Raw genomic sequence first — 17,087 nt, 5'->3', positions numbered from 1 at the left:
AATAAAAAGATTAAAAATCTCTATGTGTAGACGGCAATAAGGAAATATTTTACCAATTATGATTCTTTACCTCACTCCTTATGCTTTTACTTTAGCATTTTCCCATATGCTAAAAAACAGTTTTAGTGTCGTGCTTTATAGATGTTTTGTGACCTTGACTCATTCCAGTCTGCAAAATGGTTTTGTTTACCATATTATTAAACCTCAGTTTACTTAATCAGGTTGTGATGATGTTGCAAGAGAGAATCGGATGCATTTCCTAAAGTTTACACCTAATAAGAAGGATTAAAAAAACCAAACTCACCTTTGGTTCATCGAGGGACAACTATGGTAGAATTTCCTGAACTTAAAACAGCAACATCTATTTCCTTCTTCCATTGACTCGTGTCATGATATTGAATTTATACAGTATATGTCATGTAATGCAATAACTTGTAACATATATGTATTTTCTTTTTTTTAAACTGTGTACATTTTACAACCATTGTTTCTTGAGAACAGTAGTATTATTATTGGTGGCCCATCTTAATGCTTAAAACAAAGTTAAAAAAATTAAACTGACTTTTTAAAAAAATACATGTGAAAATTGATCTAAATATAACAGAAAGATAATCTCTCACATATTCTACAATAAAATGTGAAATGTGCTGCAGTTTTTTTTTTTTTCATCGTTTAACCTAATTGAGGTTAAGAAATACAGCTTGAGGACTACTTGCAATCATACACAACAGCTGTTTTCCAGGTAACCTCTGGACTAGAATTTTACTGTTTCTAATTAGGATGCTGAGACCTTATTTACTGGGTCATAACTCTCCACAGAGGATTATGATTAAATAGGGTTTTTGTTACAAATTACATGTCAGGGGACAACCTCATATAATTTAATACTAAGACAAAGTATTTGTATTTTAGTTTTAAAGCTGAATGTCAAGGCAGAAAACATGCCACAATTTAACACACTTCAATTGTGCCATTATGTTAGAAAGGACGTCTTATACATAGAAGGCCATACATCATAAACATACCAGAACATCTTCAGCTGAATGGCATCTATGAAAACTTTATAACAGTGTTTATATCTAATTATTCCAAGTTCTCTGCTTTGTTGCTTTTTAATTGTAGATTTTTTCAACTAAGAATTATAGCCACATAACATTTATTTCCAAGAAACAAAATATCATATTTAAATTATATGATGGCATAGAATTGTAGAATGTTTAAAATTCTATACTGTCTATAGTTATAAAGGTCTTAAGGCAACTAATGACATTTTTAATGTGCCAATATAATACTGTCCAGATAACATTTAGTTTTTGCACAAAAAAGTATTCATTTTTTATGTGTAAATTGCTTAATAGCCTCATTTTTTTAATATTTATAATTTATATATATATACACATTGGTTATTCCTCTTTGTGCTATAAATAATAAAAAATAAGTCCGTTCATGATTTGATGAGATTGGATTATAATGTGTATTCAATGTTAATTATTTCCTGAATGTGATATGTTAGTATATACAGTATATTATTATCTGATCATATATTCCAATTTGTCTCATAACTGCAGACTGTAGGAGAATATGACAATATACAGGAGGGGTTACAAACCAGAAGAGGCCATTGGCCAACCTTGCTGTTCTTACTGCTAATAGTTTTAACTTTGTGTTGTAAAATTATATATTTGTAAAGTAACTGATCTTCCTGGTTAAACAAATTCAACATTCAAACACTGCTTGATCTGGGAACATTCTTTGTTTCTTACAGAAAGATTGGATTTTTGAAGTTGATATGAAACTGTGAAATGTTAATATCTCTTTTATTGTGTCTAGTGAAAAGTGTTTTGGACTTGGATTGTTTCTTTACTACACAGCCTGTGAATCTGCTCATGCCAGTGTTGTCGGCCATTCTAACATCTGGTCCGCAGTTTTGTTTTTATCTGTACTTGTTTATCTGGCAGGCCAATCTACAGATGAACTGCAGTAACAGGTAAAATGCCACTAGAGGGCTCCAAAGACTCTCTTACACATATAAGACGTTTCACAGGGTGTGACAGTTAATTGTATTATTGGTTATTAAGGGCTTGAGTACACTTTCTTACATACTGTAGGGATGATTAGTGGTATATTAGTTTATAAAAGGGGCTTGCATGAGGTTAATGGTGATTGGGTTTTAAGGTAGTAGTCTCCTTAGTAGCAGAACATATTTTTCTCTAAGAAACAGTTATTGTGAGTTTTTATTTACTCAGATCAGTTAATCTAGGTCCTAGATTAAATCAAAACTTCAAAGATGAATACTTCCTGATGGCTCTTGGTGGGGTGTGCCACAATCTTCTTAAAGTTGGAGCTCCTAGGAAGCAGGAACAAAGTACAGCTTTGATAATTGGAGGTAGGTTTATTTAATTTTGGCCGATACTGTAGAGGGAGCAGCTTTCACAATCATGCTCTTGGTAGTTGAGCTTGTAATTGTTGATAGATATCTGAATATTTAAATAATCTTTAGGTAACATCTTTACTTAAATTATGCCCAAATCTACACTCAACTTATACTGTACCACTGACTCTAAGCCCCTGCATCTCATTGGGTTCTTGGCTATCACTTATTCACTGCAACTAAGAAGCCAAGTAAATAACTGCTTACTGTGCTTATTCACACTAAACAACCACTTCTGTATTATATTTCAATGTCCTGTGTGTTGTAGTGATATGGGGGTTTTAGTTTATTGTAACAATCAGAAATTGCAAGAGTACTTGATAACTTTTAGGAATCATACAATTTACAGTCTCATACACAGATTCTAGATATAACAATATAATGCCTAAACATACATAACAAATACAGCAACGATCTGCTGTGATACAGAAGCTGATTGTTCACTTGAAGAAGCTGTGATACAGAAGCTGATAGAGATTATATGGAGACGTTAACCTCGGAATTAAAATACATGGACTATATGTGCGATGGTCTACTGTATCTTGTAAGTTTTGCCAGTCTCCTGTAATGACATCACATAAATCAATTACATCAGATACTGTACAAGTAAATATGCATAAACAAACTTGTTTGGAATAACAGTTCAAGTCTCAAGAATTATAATGTGAATAAAGAAGTTTTAGATTTAAAAATCCATTGGCCAAATGTACTGTACTTGATGACTTCATGCTTCTTGCTGAATGGATGGAGCTGGGCTGGATTAGTTTGTGATCTGATTTAGCAGCTGCTTGCTCAGCCTGGGAATGTCCTGGTGCAGAGAGGAGAGAGAGAGAGCTTTTCCTTTTGCTGGGTCTCAGCAGTTAGCATTGACCCTCAGGCAGCTCTGCTAGAAGATAGTATGGCTGAACTTTGGTATTGAAAGTCTTTGCACAGTTTGTCTTCTTGGGTCTGGCCAAAAGTTAGACAGGTGAGGAGAAATTGGTTTGTCCTGACTGTAACTTTGTTTTGAATATGCAAGATGTTGACAAAAAAAAGAGTCCAGATGTCTTATTTTATTGATCAGGGGAAAATCTTCGTGGGTTTGCGAACACAAAGATTTTTGGACTGCTTCCAGTCACATGGTTGGAAAAGTCAGATTGACAGTTCAACTGGAGAGAGATGAGGAACCAATGAGTTAACCAACGATAAGAAGTTGGGTTCTCACTTTTAAGGTGCAACACCACAAGTTGGATATGCTATCAGGGATTGTTCTGATACCCACCTTGCAGAGTTCAGACCCCCGTTGTTGGATCTTCCTTTGGATGATCAACAGTAACCTTGGACTTGTGGTCTTTGGAAGAAAGATTACAGGTTTGAGTTCATCTATGCCATATACTGTATCATTAGAGGGTTCAGCATGGATACAGCTTTACTAACTCTCAGCTTTACTCGCAGTCCTGATCATTCATATTGCAGCTCTCTATATTATAGTAAGGTTTTCCAGCATTTCAGCTTCTCTTGCAGGCAGCGCTTTTAATCTCTCTTCACAAGTTCCTCTTTCTTCAGACTGATCTACTCACAGCTTTCTCCCCCGCCGATGCTTGGGAACCTTGCAGCCTGTCTGCCTTGTACTCTAAGTACAACGCTCTCCCTCTTTTACTCTGGCCCGGATCTCTTTATCTGTCTCAGTTTCTCTCTTTAGCACATTCTCTAGCACTATATCTGTAACGGAACAGTTCTCTCCAGACCCTATGCAGACGACACAATCTGAAATAGTGAGGAAACACTGGGGAAAATGTCATGCAGAAATATGGGGATAAAAACAGGGGGGGCATGTCCGAAGTGCGCTGGTGCACGGGGGAGGTGTGGCCGAGGCAAACAGTCCAGTAGAAATCCAAAGGGGAAATCCAAAATGAAAGCAAAGGTCCATGGCCATGTAATCCATCCGAAAACCAGGGATTAAAAACAGGTGCCGGGTCAGGACCGGCGGGGGGAGCAGGAGCAGGAGCAGGAGCAGGAGCAGGAAGCTAAAAACATAACAGAGCCAGGTGCAACCCGGTCCCAGGCTCACACAATGCGGAGATCAGAGCCACAAGTGAAGTGAGCGCCTGGCTTATAAAGTTGAACTGAAACAGGGTGGAAACAGGGAACAGATGCGGGGGAAGAGGCAAACGAGGAAAGGCTGGAGTGCCCTTAAGAGGAGGGGTTTGCGATCGTGACAATATTACTCACTCTCGATGTCTGTGTTACTTCATCTGGTGCTTCCTCTGAGACCCATTGCTTCTCCCAGACTTATATCCATTAGTGAGACACACCTCCTCCTCATTTGAGCACCTGTTGCCAGGAACTTCTGTCACCTTCTCAAATAAGGGTGCAATTGAATTAAAGGGTGCAATTGAATTAAAGGCATGGCACTTCCAGGGACCCAGCCTATGAGGCTTCACACAAGGTACTAGAACTAAAGATGAGCAGTGATTAAAGACTGACTGTTAATATAATGGATGAAATGGATAATGGATCAAACCCTTTTAAGTATCAAAAAAGAAAATGCAAGTGTTTTAGTGTGATGGCTTGATAACTCTTTCTCTCTAGATGTGGTGAAGTGAAAAGTGCAGGAATAAGTGTAGTGTGATTACAGGGATGCAAAGAGTAACAATGCTGTCCTTCAAGAAAGAGATGGATAAGACACCAAAATTTTTGCATTTCCTTTCTTCCCTGGCAGTGATTTCCTTATTATTAAAGGCAACATGGAAACTTGTTAAGCAAACCCCTGCTTTCCTATTTTTTATTTCAAACTTACCATTGACACATCCCAGTTTCAAGGACTGAATATATTAATTTGTTTTGGAAGACTTGGGCTGTGTAGCACCCTGAACCCTGAACTCAAAGCAGTGTACTGTAGCACTCTTACAATGAGAAAAAGAAAGTTACTAACATGGAGCATATGCTAAAAGGTGAGGTAGGAAACAGAATGCACTTGAATGAGTTCAAGATAATGGCCAGTGGAAAATCAAGAACCTTTGTGATGCAAAAATGTGTACACAAGAAGCCTCATCTGCTTTTGAATTTTGAGAATTGTGTGTGGTAGGGGACTGTCTTTGTGTAATCTCCCACTCCACAGGCTGAATAAAGCTGGTTCTGTTGAACGCCTTCTCCCAGCTCTCGGATTCCTGGTTTGGATTCTAACAGTTCAGATATTTTTCCAATATTCTAATTTTTGCGAAATATTACAAAAGTAAACAAAGTTCCCGGGGCAGACCATGCACCTTTAATAGATAAGAGATAGAAAACCTAGAAATCTTGCAGAGAGGGAACAGGAAACAATGCAGCTCTTGCTAGGTAAAACCCAATACTGAGCTAAGAGTGGTGTGTCAGGCTAGTTTAAGTAGGCAGGTGAAAGAAGGTGTGCCTGATTAGTTAATTGGAAACTGCCCTGGAATGTGAAGGAGTTGATTGAGGGCGGTGAGTTCTCCGGGGGCGTGATGTAACACACCTAGTGTGGCTACAAGAGCCATAGAACTTTGGTGGCCTCGGGTATCAAGTTGTGTGGTTGGTACAGTGCCTTCAAAGACCAGCCTGCCACAGTGACTTTTACATAACCTTTTTCACTTCTTTATTTGAAACTTTAATGCCCTCTAAAGGAGTCTGACTATACCATACCATAAGCTCTATTTATATCCATTTCTGCTTTAGCTTGCTTGAAGTAGTCTAACAACTTAGTTACACATGTTGACGAACTCCTATAATCTTATTATAGAGATTATCACAGAAATAAATCTACCTGTTAAACTCTAATTGACCTCTCCTTCCCTTTACATGTAATAGAAGTAATGCTTGTTGGTCTATAGTTATCTGACTCAGTGCTATCCAGCTTTTTGTGGATTGGTGTTTTGTTGTCATTTTTTTTATTCCTTGGGTACAACTCTTGTTTTGGTGATGGTTTAATAAACCTAGATAATAATCTAAAATCCCTAATTTCTTTGAAATCCTAATGATTCCTAAGAAATTCCTGGGCTAAACTGAAACTTCCAAGCTAAACAGACTGCTCTAGGAATGAGACACTACAGAGGGGGACACGGATCTGACTGGGGGTTTCTGGTATTGTTTCTGAATTAAATGGAAAAAAAGTGTACTGTTTTGGAATTTGTTCACTCCATATGTGAAACAGATTATGCCTGAAAGGCTTTCCTAAAAAACTGATCCCCTAAACTAAGAACGTTCTCCCCAATTGTTTAGCATATTGATTCTGTTTCATGCGTGCTTTACCCTCTCTGTGTGATGAACACACCACTCATTTCAGCAGGCCCAAAGGACTTTCTTGTTTATTCTTTTTTCCAAGCATGATTTTAAACCCAAGGTTGAATTTACATTTTTTTAATTTGGTTTTCACTTAAAACATTAGAAACAATTTCATTAAAATTTCAACCCTCATGTCAGTTGCTGATTCCCAAAATAGTACTTCTTGATGGCTCTCAGTTGCACAGGCATTGGTTTTCCAGAAAAGGGGAACAAGTCTTGACATTTGAAATTGGTGATAGATTAAACTTTTGAACTGGGCCTGTATGGAGGGATATTCTGCTGTTTGCACTAGCTTTTTTTACTTTTAGACTTTTTTTTTCGGTCATCACAAAACACAATTGATAAATATGAATAAGTATAAAGTCTGCTAATTTACATTATTTTCCAGTTTGACACAGACGTCTTTGCACTAGCTTTAATAAAGTGGAAGAACTTGTAATTGTGGATAGACTTGACACTCTTCCTAATATATATAGTATACTTACAAGTACCCTATTGTATATGTACAGTCTTGTGTATTTCCATATGGCCATCCAGCTGAAGATTACCTTTTGCTGTATTACATGAGTAGTATACTGTACCATGCTTAATTAAGCCCCCTAAAATGTATCGTCCTGTGTAGAGGAAGAGGCTGAAGTCATGCTCTGCTTTCTTTGTGCTCTAGGTATGTATTGTTGTGTTTATTCAACAACAGAAAAGATCAAATGCTGAAACATCTTGCTGAAAAGATAACAAAGATGGTTATTGTCATGTTAGTAATTGATCTGTATTGAGTTTTTAATTTGAACAAAGAAGGGTGTTGTTTCTTGTTATTTTTAATTTCCCCTGGGTAATTTCCCCACTACCCATCACATATGCATTTTATCTGATGCATGTTGAATGCATCCTTTGTGCAGTAACATACTAAACTCTGTGTAAAATACAGTATTAACACTTCTTAATTAACAAGTATACTAACACCTTCATCCTGATTCATGGTCACAATAAGGCAAATGCGTTAATAGGATTTATGCTGAGTAGCTGTATAAATAGAAAGATCCTTGGTAAAGAATAGCACTGCACGGACTTGAATGCTTTTGCTGTTTTGGCGAAGGCTGAAGTTTTACAGTCTTGTAAGTAAGAAGTTGATACATTTGTTTTTAATTAGAGATGTGCCAGTGTATATTTCAGTAATGTAAATTGAAAGTTTAATTTGGTACATGTAAGCAAATAATAAATTAAAATACTTTTAGTGGAATTAAAAAATTAACTACTTATATCTGTTTAGTTATTATATTAGTTATTATTATAAGTAGATGTAAATGATAAGGAACATCTGACAGTGAGTCAATTAGTTCTGACTGGTAAATATTGTATGCTGGATCAGCACCTATAACAATTCATACTGGTTACTCATGTAAGGCTTACCTCTTGTTGTGATCAGAATTTAGAATATTTCAATCAATATGAATTTGTTTTCAAATAACTAGTTTGGTTTCCTCGCATTCCAAAGTAAGATGTATTCATTACAATCAAAGCTGTTATCGCAGTAGAATGTGTTAGTAGAAACTGAGTCAATATACATACTATAACTTCTTGTAACTACTGTCTGTATCCAAAATGTGTAAGGCTTTCTTTTTTGTTATGTATTATCTAAATTATGAAATACGTTGATGAAGCATTTTAAAAACATTGTGAATTAATAAAGGACGTCTGAATTATACAATGATGTAAATCAGTATTGAATTGCTGCTAGAAATGCACTTGTGACAACAGTTTATTTAGCACAGCTTATAAAATGGCAAGTGAACAATTTCTATTAGAATACAAACTTTATACAGTTAGGAAACACCCAAGTGATATATGTATTATATACAGTATGTAGTTCAAGTAGGTAGCTGCGTCATCATGCGTAGGCTGCAAAGAAAGAGGTAACGGGTTTATTCCATGCTGAAAAGAAAAGAAAGGAAATCCGATGTTTCGGCTCCACAGCCGAAACTTTGTTTCCTTTCTTTTCTTTTCAGCATGGAATAAACCCGTTACCTATTCCTATGTATTATATATTGTGTGTATAATACATTTTGGAAGGGATTGGATTGACTTTATAGAAATTGTAGGTTTGAGTTTCACCACTTGAGAATTAAAAAAATATATTGATATTTAAATATGTAATATGTAATTCTACTATCATCAGTGTATATACTGTGTATACATGTATTAATGAATAAACAAAAAAAGCTTGGGGCTTTAGATTTTCTGGGGGTCTAGTGTGTAAAGTGAACTTATGAATTCTTACATTTCCTTATCGGTCCAAATTGTGATATTTCATATACAAATAAGCCTCTGTCTGGTAACTTTAGCAGTTGTATTGATGTATTTGTTACTTAAAATATGTTAAGATCCTCCAGTATGTTGTTTTGGTTTTGCTAATCAGTTTTAATAAATATATACTCAAAGGCATAGCCAACATCTTCATTTACTGACAAAGAGTCACTGTTCTGAGGATAAGAAATGCATGAGACATTTAAGAACAATCAAAAGAATAATAGCTGCATTTTACAGCTTGACCAAAGTTGATGTTGGTGACCTACAGTAGTTTAAGGCTGATTTTGATCCTTAAATCGCATCACTTACCCACTTCCTTTTAGGAAAATACAATCTTCCTTTTGTCACACTTTTCTGATGGGAAATTTTTTAAACTCCGGAATAAACGGAGTAAAAAATAGTCAAATAGTACAAATTGGTACAGGGATGCTAAAGCTATTTCTTTTAATAAAAAAATCAATTCGAATAAGGTTAAAATAAGCATAATACAAGAAATGTTCAGACAGATACGATATACATTTCAGTAGTATTCTATCATTTAGGTCAGTTTGGATCGTGACCAAACATACTATAATCTTCTTTTTGCCAGGGTGAAGTAATGCTTTAGAATACAGCAGCTAACAAAAGCTCTATGTAATATTAAAAGATGGTGAAAGCAACATATATAAATGTTACTAATGTAGTTCAAAGCAATTTTAAATTATGTTCCAGGAAAGCAAATATGATAATACTCAAAAGGCAAACTCTTAAATGAATTTAATCCATTACAATCAGAGACAAAATGTTCTAGTCATTCGACAACAAAGCTGGGGCTTTGACGTTCAAACACGTCATCTCTAGAGTGCATACAGTGTATAGCATTTACTTATACAACAGTATTACATCCACAGCCGAAATGTTGTTGTCTTTCTTCTCTTTTCACCATATAATAATGGTGGTGGGGTTAAATCTTCAAATAAATTTGGTTCTGACACTATTCTAAAAGATTAAATTATTTAACTTCAAATAGCAAGGTACCCCACCTGTCAGGACATACCGAACAAAGTCAAATGGTTTCTTTTAGCCTATGATTGTTGGCAAGCTGTGGAATAAACAGATTAATTAAAAACAAATATTTCTTTAAATAAAATGACATGCTACTAAATATACTAAACACAAAAATGTCATGATAAACAAAATTAATTTTGGCATGTAAAATTAACAATTTTACATTAACATTAACATTAACATACAGATATGTTTGTACAATAATATAGTGTCCAAAGGGTTACTGTATCTGTCTCTGAACATGATGCATCAAAACAGCAAATTTAGTTGCCAGATTCAGGGAAACATTTTCAAAACTATATAAAATACAGTTACTTTTGTAAATGCATTCAAAGTCACGTTGGTGCCAAGGGTCTAGTACCAGATTTACTTTCTTTTACTTTCATTTACTTTTTTTTAACATTTATAAAGTATTGCTAAAGTCATAAATGCATCATTATATCTCTCATCAATGTTAAGTGATGGAACGGCCTTCTACCCCTGCACATTTTGATGCAATTACTGGAGTAAAGAGGTCATTTAATATCACTGCCTATTGGCAGTGTTCAGTGGTGCAGACAACATGAAATGAAAAAATAAGCAAGAAGTTAGAATTTTAAATATGTTTATTGTAAATGACATAAACTTTAATATATCCTCTTGAGAGATAAATATAATTAAGCAATATCCCCAACAGTATTTATGTGTATCATTCTAACTACGTGTTGAAAAAACTGCATTAAAAAAACTGTGAGCAAATACAAACCGACAGCCTCTCTTTTTTATTTCAGTATTCCACATCTTAAATTTTCTCAAGTTTCAATTGGATTAGCTGAGATCACTGAAAATGAGGTGGCTGCTGGTCTTGGTGATGTGTTCGACATTACTTGGAGTTCTTCAGAGCATCCCCAGGACAAATCAGGAAGGCCTGTCCAAGGACACTCTTAAAAGTGAGTTAAAAAGATTCATTCATTATAAAGCTAGTTAGTGCCTCTCATCTCACAGGTTATAAAATGCTTACATTTATAGAACCAGTTGTGTTCTCAACTAAGATCATGTCTAAACATGATCTGTCACAGGAATTTGGTAAAGTGCAAGCAATGGAAAATGATAGCGTTCCTTTTTATAATTCAGAGTTGTCGAAAGACGGGCAGAAATATGTGGATGAGGAGATGAAGAAGGCTCTGTTTGGGGTGAAGCAGATGAAGGACATCATGGAGATGAATGAGGAGAAGCACGAGCACCTGATGTCCTCACTGAGGCACAGCAGTGAGAAGAAAAAGGTCTGATGCCGATACCACCAAGAGGAAAACACAAATGCAGGACATGGCATGATTGTTCAGTCAGATCAGTCTTCCCTTCCCAACAAATTGCCACACATCACTTTACAGAAAGATGTATAACACAGGTATATGAGACCACTGGTCATGCAGGAGGGAGAAAAACACATAAAAATAGAAAATCTGTTTTCCAAGGCCTTCTCCTCCAGGCAATGAGTCCTGGAAGTTTACAAAAAAGGCAGGTTCCAGATTATGGTTAAATTCTTGAATACTTCATGGGGGTTTGACACAGATGTATTTTAAAAATATAAATATTCAATTTTATGCAGTTCAACTACTTTGAAATGCTCAGTACCAATGGGGGAAAATGAATGCTTATAAAAGGGATCTTCTTCTTTCTTCCACTAGGGGGCAGTGCAGCTTGCCAAGGAGGTAGAGCAGCAGCTGGGGGTGGCAGAGCAGCACTGCCAAGCCTCCTTAAGGTCTGCCTGGGAGGAGTGCAGGCCCTGCCTGGAACAAACCTGCACCTCTTTCTACACTTCCAGGTGTCGCAGGGGCTTCTCCACATTCACAGCCAAGGTACACTGGCTACTGAGAAACACAAAACATCTCCGCATGTGTAGGTGTTCGGGTGGGGGACTGTGCCAGTGTGCAAATAAACAAGTACTGTAGAGCTTCTTGTTAGACATTAGGTCTAAATAAAAAGAAAGATAGTAAAATACTCTGCATTTTAGCCATGGAGCCTTTGTTACTTACAGTATGAGCCCTGCTGACCCACCTGAAGAGGGTTCCAAAAGAATCACTTTGTGGATATTTAATGTACTGTATCTGTTAAATTCATTAATAGCAACAGTTCATATACATTACACTAACAGATTTATCCAAGATACCTTACATTCAAAATAGAATTACAGACCTCTTTGTGTCTATGCAATGTACAAGTATAAAGATATATACTTCAGTGCTTCATCTACATTTAAGTATAAGAACAAAATAATCAGTACAAAATAGAGGAGTTTGATCTAGACTGTTTGATATTTAAGTATAATTTTTAAGGAACTTGTTTTTTAATCCAAAACATAATATTCATTATCTTCATGTTATGACACCTCTTTATTATTTATTTGAAATTAAATATTGTATTTGTTTTATTAGATATGATACAACTGTAATTTTATTAGGGCTAACATACCCAAAGATGTAAACTTTCAAGTTCCTTTGCAGCCTACACATGCTTACGCAGCTACCCACCTATTAAAACACAATGAGGATCAGTTACTAATGTTTTCTACTGCTGCCAGAAGTGGTTACGAGATTTTTTTTCCATCCACAGGTTGAAGAATTCTTCAGTAAAATGTCATCCCAGTTTAGCTCTCATGACAACCAGGATCTTCTTTTTAAGCAGAGCCCAGAAACTTTTGACACCGAAGTGGCCCAGATTGAGAATTCTTTTCACCAGCTGCTCTCAGAAGTAAACTCTCTTTATGAGAAAAGTGTGATGCTGGTCACCAAGATGCAAAAGCAGTTTGACCAAGCCCTCCAGGCAGCCTTCACCTCTGACCTGAGATCAAAAGAACTTGTGGAAAAACCCCTATATCCCTCTCAGCAGACCCCTGACTCTGGATTCTTTGAAGGACTAGGCCTGGAAGATGTTCTTGAATCCTTCTTTGATTTTGGGAGGAATGTTTTTGAAGAGTTCAGCTCTGTCATAACTCAGGCCTTTGGTGATCTTCAGGAATCAGTTACTGAAGAAACAAACAGAGAGAAAGGTAATTAGGCTTTATTTTCTTCAATAAGAACTAGAATTATCAATTATTTCCCCCCTCCACTACTGTATCTGCCTATTTCAAATAGAAAATGACTTTTTTCTCTAACTTATAGTATGTGTAAGGGATAGCTACAGGCAATTTATTGCACACTCGTTCATTCAAGTGTATTGTAGCCAGATTAATTGCTTTAAAACACAATGTGCCAATAATCATATTAGGAACTGGATTATACAACTTCACTCACTGCAACAACCCCAGAACCAGCTCATGAAAGACGATCCTTTGAAATGTGGTGAATGTGGTGGGTCATGCCATCCACTTAATTTCAGCACTGTGAACCTGGAACAGAATCAGCATGACTTTAGAGCCAATAGAAGTTCAGTCAAGCCCTCACTGACAACAGCACAAACCTACAGGCACACATCCAGTGACAGGGATTACTATGGCCAACCCAACTCTTTGTCAGAGTTAAATATTATTTCTGTGCTAATGACATACAAAAAGGGTACACAAAACGGCCTGTATTTGATTTTTCTTGTTGTGGATGCCCTACAGAAGGAGAGTTGTCCCTGCAGGTACTGCCATCACAGAGCAGACAGCTGTGCCGGGACCTGCACAGACAGAGCTCTGAGTGTTGGCAGTTTCAGAGCAGGTGCCAGTCATGCCAGAAGGCCTCACAAGGTATGGGAGAACAATTATAATAAGAGATACACAGTGTTACACTCCAGTCCAGACCAATGGCTTGTTTCCAGTTTGCCATTCACACTCAGGTTCAGACTAACTGAGGTCCACACAATTTGATTCTGTAAACTTCCACCCATTTTATTAAGATCTAACTTAAGTAAAAAATAACTTAACTTAATACAGTACTGTATTTTAGCAATCTTTTTAATTCTAAAACAAATACATTTGGCACATAAAAATCTTGTAGAAGACAGACTTATTCTGAGAAAACAGACACTTGTAGAGTATCATAAAAGAGGTTAAGGAAAAAAGTCTGATTCACCTGAGGTGGATTCAGGTGGAAAATGACTGGCTGTGTCATTTATCCTGTGAGGATCAGCTTCTGTATCAGTTTTACACATTAAGACCTGTTTTTCATTCGGATTGCAGTTGCAAGTCCTTTGCTTTCATATACCCGATGTCTCTGTAGTAGTGTATAAGTAGAAATAAAATGAAAGCAAAGGATTTGTAACTTAAAGGGTTTGGGACAGAAAAATAGAAGATTGTTATAACTAAAAACCCATCACCAAACACTGACAAGTGAGATGGGCAGTTCGATGCTGGATCAAGGTCCTGTTTTAATTCAGGCTTTAGTTACTTAATAATAATGGGATATCTTTGAATGTTTTTATTGTGCAAGTGTTTTAAGGGATGAAGAGAGTACTGAGTAATGTGCACACTAGAGCAAAATGTTCTGAAAGGGTCCTTATGATATCACCAGTCATGCAGCAGTCATATGCTCATATTAACTCTTATGAACAGTTACCTTCATAAAAAACTGACAAATAAGATATTGGTCAATTAAAGAGGAGACAGAAAGAGGAGAAGAAATGTATAGCCTCAAATTGCTGCACTGTTGGCAAAGGTGTTTGTTGAGGGAAAATGTTCATCAGAGAAGCAGGATACAGTTTTGTGTGCAGATTGCATTTTATTGAGCCCAATAAAGACAGCAACATGCACTGGGTCTGCCCTGCAAAACAAACTGCAAGTGTTTCCCAGCTCTTGTATACAGTACATGGGCTCAGAAAGAAGTTTCTTTCAACTTTGAATGTTTGTCCTATTTTATGATCTGTTGTTTTGTCCTTCCTTATGTGACAAAAGATGGTTTCACACTTTGAGTGTTAGTCATTCCAATAGATGTGATTACTCCTGTTCTCAACACCTTGTAAAAGGAAATTAGTTACTGCAGCTGTTAAAGCAAGTCGCCTTTATTCTGTCGTATTATACCTTTTGGTAAAGGCTAAATTAACAGATGCCAGCAATTACTGTAATACCTTCCACAATGTGGTTCAATAGTAATATTGTAGTGCTGTATACATTATGTGCTGTATAGATATACTGTAGATCTTACTTCAGTTTTGATGAGGAAGATCTCTTTTAATTTAAAATGGCATGGTCATAGTTTTTTTTCTCTGTACTATACCAGTAAAGAGCCTCAGATTTCATGTTTTCCCTGAACAGAGTGCCCCAGCGTGACAGAGTTGCACTCTGAGCTGAATGAAATCTCCTACCTGGTTAATGTGTCCAGCCAGCAGTATGAGGAAGTCCTTCAGATCCTGCAGCACCACACAGAGGACACTGTGGGCTGGTTGACAAACATGGCTGCCTACTTCGGCTGGGTGGCCGAATTGGCAAACAGCACTGTGGAACCTGAGAGCGTTTTCACCATCACCACGGTAACAATGAACTAAATGTTAGTGAAATATGGGGAAGAAGGACTAGCTAGTAACCCACATAATTTAGACTGAAATGAAGACTGAAGTAACAAATTGTTCAAAATTGATTTAATAAATCCTGAGCAGAACAGACATAAATTAATATATATTACAGGTTTTGGAAGGTGAAGGCAGAAGAAATTTTAGTAAAATATTTTTTTTAATGTGAAATCTAGAATTTTTGATATACCAATTAATTTTTTTTTATTATAGACATTCAAATATGTAGTTGCGTCAGCATGCAGAGGCTGCAAAGGAACAGGTAAAGGTTTATTCTGTGCTGAAGAAAGGAATGGAAAGAAGCACACTGTTTAGGCTGTGGAGCTTTCTTCAGGTGTAAGGGAGAGAGAAAAAGTAGCAAATAAATAAGGCATAGGAGAACAAAAGACAGATATGTGATTCCCAATTGTGTCTTTACATGCCAAGGTCCTTTTCAGGCTTCCATTTAATAAAAAAGAAACATAATTTGAGAACAAACAATAAAGTAGTCTTAGTTCCCATTCCATATAAATAGGTTTCCACTAGGTGGCATCACAGTACTATAAATATATTTTAGGATCACCAAAGACAGCGCTAATGTATTCTTTTATTTTAGCAGGAGCTACCTTTGCATATCTCTGTCTCTGGTGTCTATTCACAGGTGGTGCCACATCCCCAGGATGGAGAGAGTAACTTTGATTCAGACACAACTGTGGAAGTCAACATTCTCAACTCGCCTACATTTACCCTAAGTGTTCCCGGAGATCTGGAAATACAGGACCCTGACTTTGTCAAATATATTGCACAGGAGGCACTGGGGATGTACAAACAGCTGGTTAGGTATGCTCAGTCACACAGTACCCTTCCAAAATGTTTATCAAGGAGCTGTGCCTAATCACATGCAGGAGCTCCAGTCTGAACTAATATCCCTTTACCAGCACAAATCTGACTGGTCATGAAAATGATCAACCAAGTTGAGGCTAGCCAAATTTATAGAAACACAGTAGTGGAGTGAGTAATCACCAAAGGGTCTTTTTAGCCTTGTGACAGTAAGTCACACCAAGTGTACCCAATGGACATGGTTTATCAAGATCTTCACATGAAGTTTCTAGAACTACAATGATAGTCATAAAACATATACCATATTAACAAGTTTATATTACTTTTTCATAATGAGATATAATTAAAAAGGATTAAATGTTGCTTTTTCTGCTTTCTTGTGTGTTTGCAGGCAAGATGCTGCTTGAAGAGACCTCTATGGGAATATCTTCATCCTTCTTTAGAATATAGAAATAATGAACCTTACTTGTGTATTTTCTCAATATTATCATGGTACAGTCACTGTATTGTTCTAAGCTGATAATATCATGATAATTGGAGAGTGTGAAAAAATGGAGAAGATATATACAAGAAATGTGTTTAATTATAAATTATTAAATACATGTTGTTTTGTCATGATATGATAATAATATGTATATAATTTAAATATGTATTGTTGTTTTTCCTAAAATAAATTTTCTCCTGTACAAAAACATCTTGTTATGAGTGGCTAGAAATGATCACTCTTTTTCAAGGATACTGC

At 36.3% G+C, this 17,087-nt stretch overlaps 1 protein-coding gene across 1 annotated transcript; it reads left to right on the top strand.

The window, feature by feature from the left end:
- The first annotated feature begins 7,757 nt into the window (after positions 1–7,757).
- Positions 7,758–17,037, top strand: clul1 (clusterin-like 1 (retinal)). The gene is made up of 9 exons (XM_015354517.2): positions 7,758–7,821; positions 10,831–10,989; positions 11,174–11,322; positions 11,728–11,898; positions 12,653–13,088; positions 13,644–13,769; positions 15,273–15,487; positions 16,167–16,345; positions 16,737–17,037. Exons 2-9 carry the CDS (start codon positions 10,887–10,889, stop codon positions 16,750–16,752), a joined length of 1,395 nt encoding a protein of 464 aa, XP_015210003.1. The 5' UTR covers positions 7,758–7,821; positions 10,831–10,886; the 3' UTR covers positions 16,753–17,037.
- Positions 17,038–17,087: the final 50 nt, after the last annotated feature.

The sequence above is a fragment of the Lepisosteus oculatus genome, chromosome 6 (genome assembly GCF_040954835.1).
Source record: "Lepisosteus oculatus isolate fLepOcu1 chromosome 6, fLepOcu1.hap2, whole genome shotgun sequence".
Classification (NCBI taxonomy): Eukaryota; Metazoa; Chordata; class Actinopteri; order Semionotiformes; family Lepisosteidae; genus Lepisosteus; species Lepisosteus oculatus.
Note: the sequence above shows the minus strand (reverse complement) of the source record. Positions and strands in the feature narration are given on the sequence as shown.

Excerpts from the sequence above, each read along its gene's own strand:
- clul1 (XM_015354517.2), top strand. The coding sequence starts at position 10,887 with ATGAGGTGGCTGCTGGTCTTGGTGATGTGTTCGACATTACTTGGAGTT. Across the intron at positions 11,899-12,652 it reads TCTCCACATTCACAGCCAAG|GTTGAAGAATTCTTCAGTAA; the intron begins GTACACTGGCTA and ends TTCCATCCACAG. Across the intron at positions 13,770-15,272 it reads ATGCCAGAAGGCCTCACAAG|AGTGCCCCAGCGTGACAGAG; the intron begins GTATGGGAGAAC and ends TTCCCTGAACAG.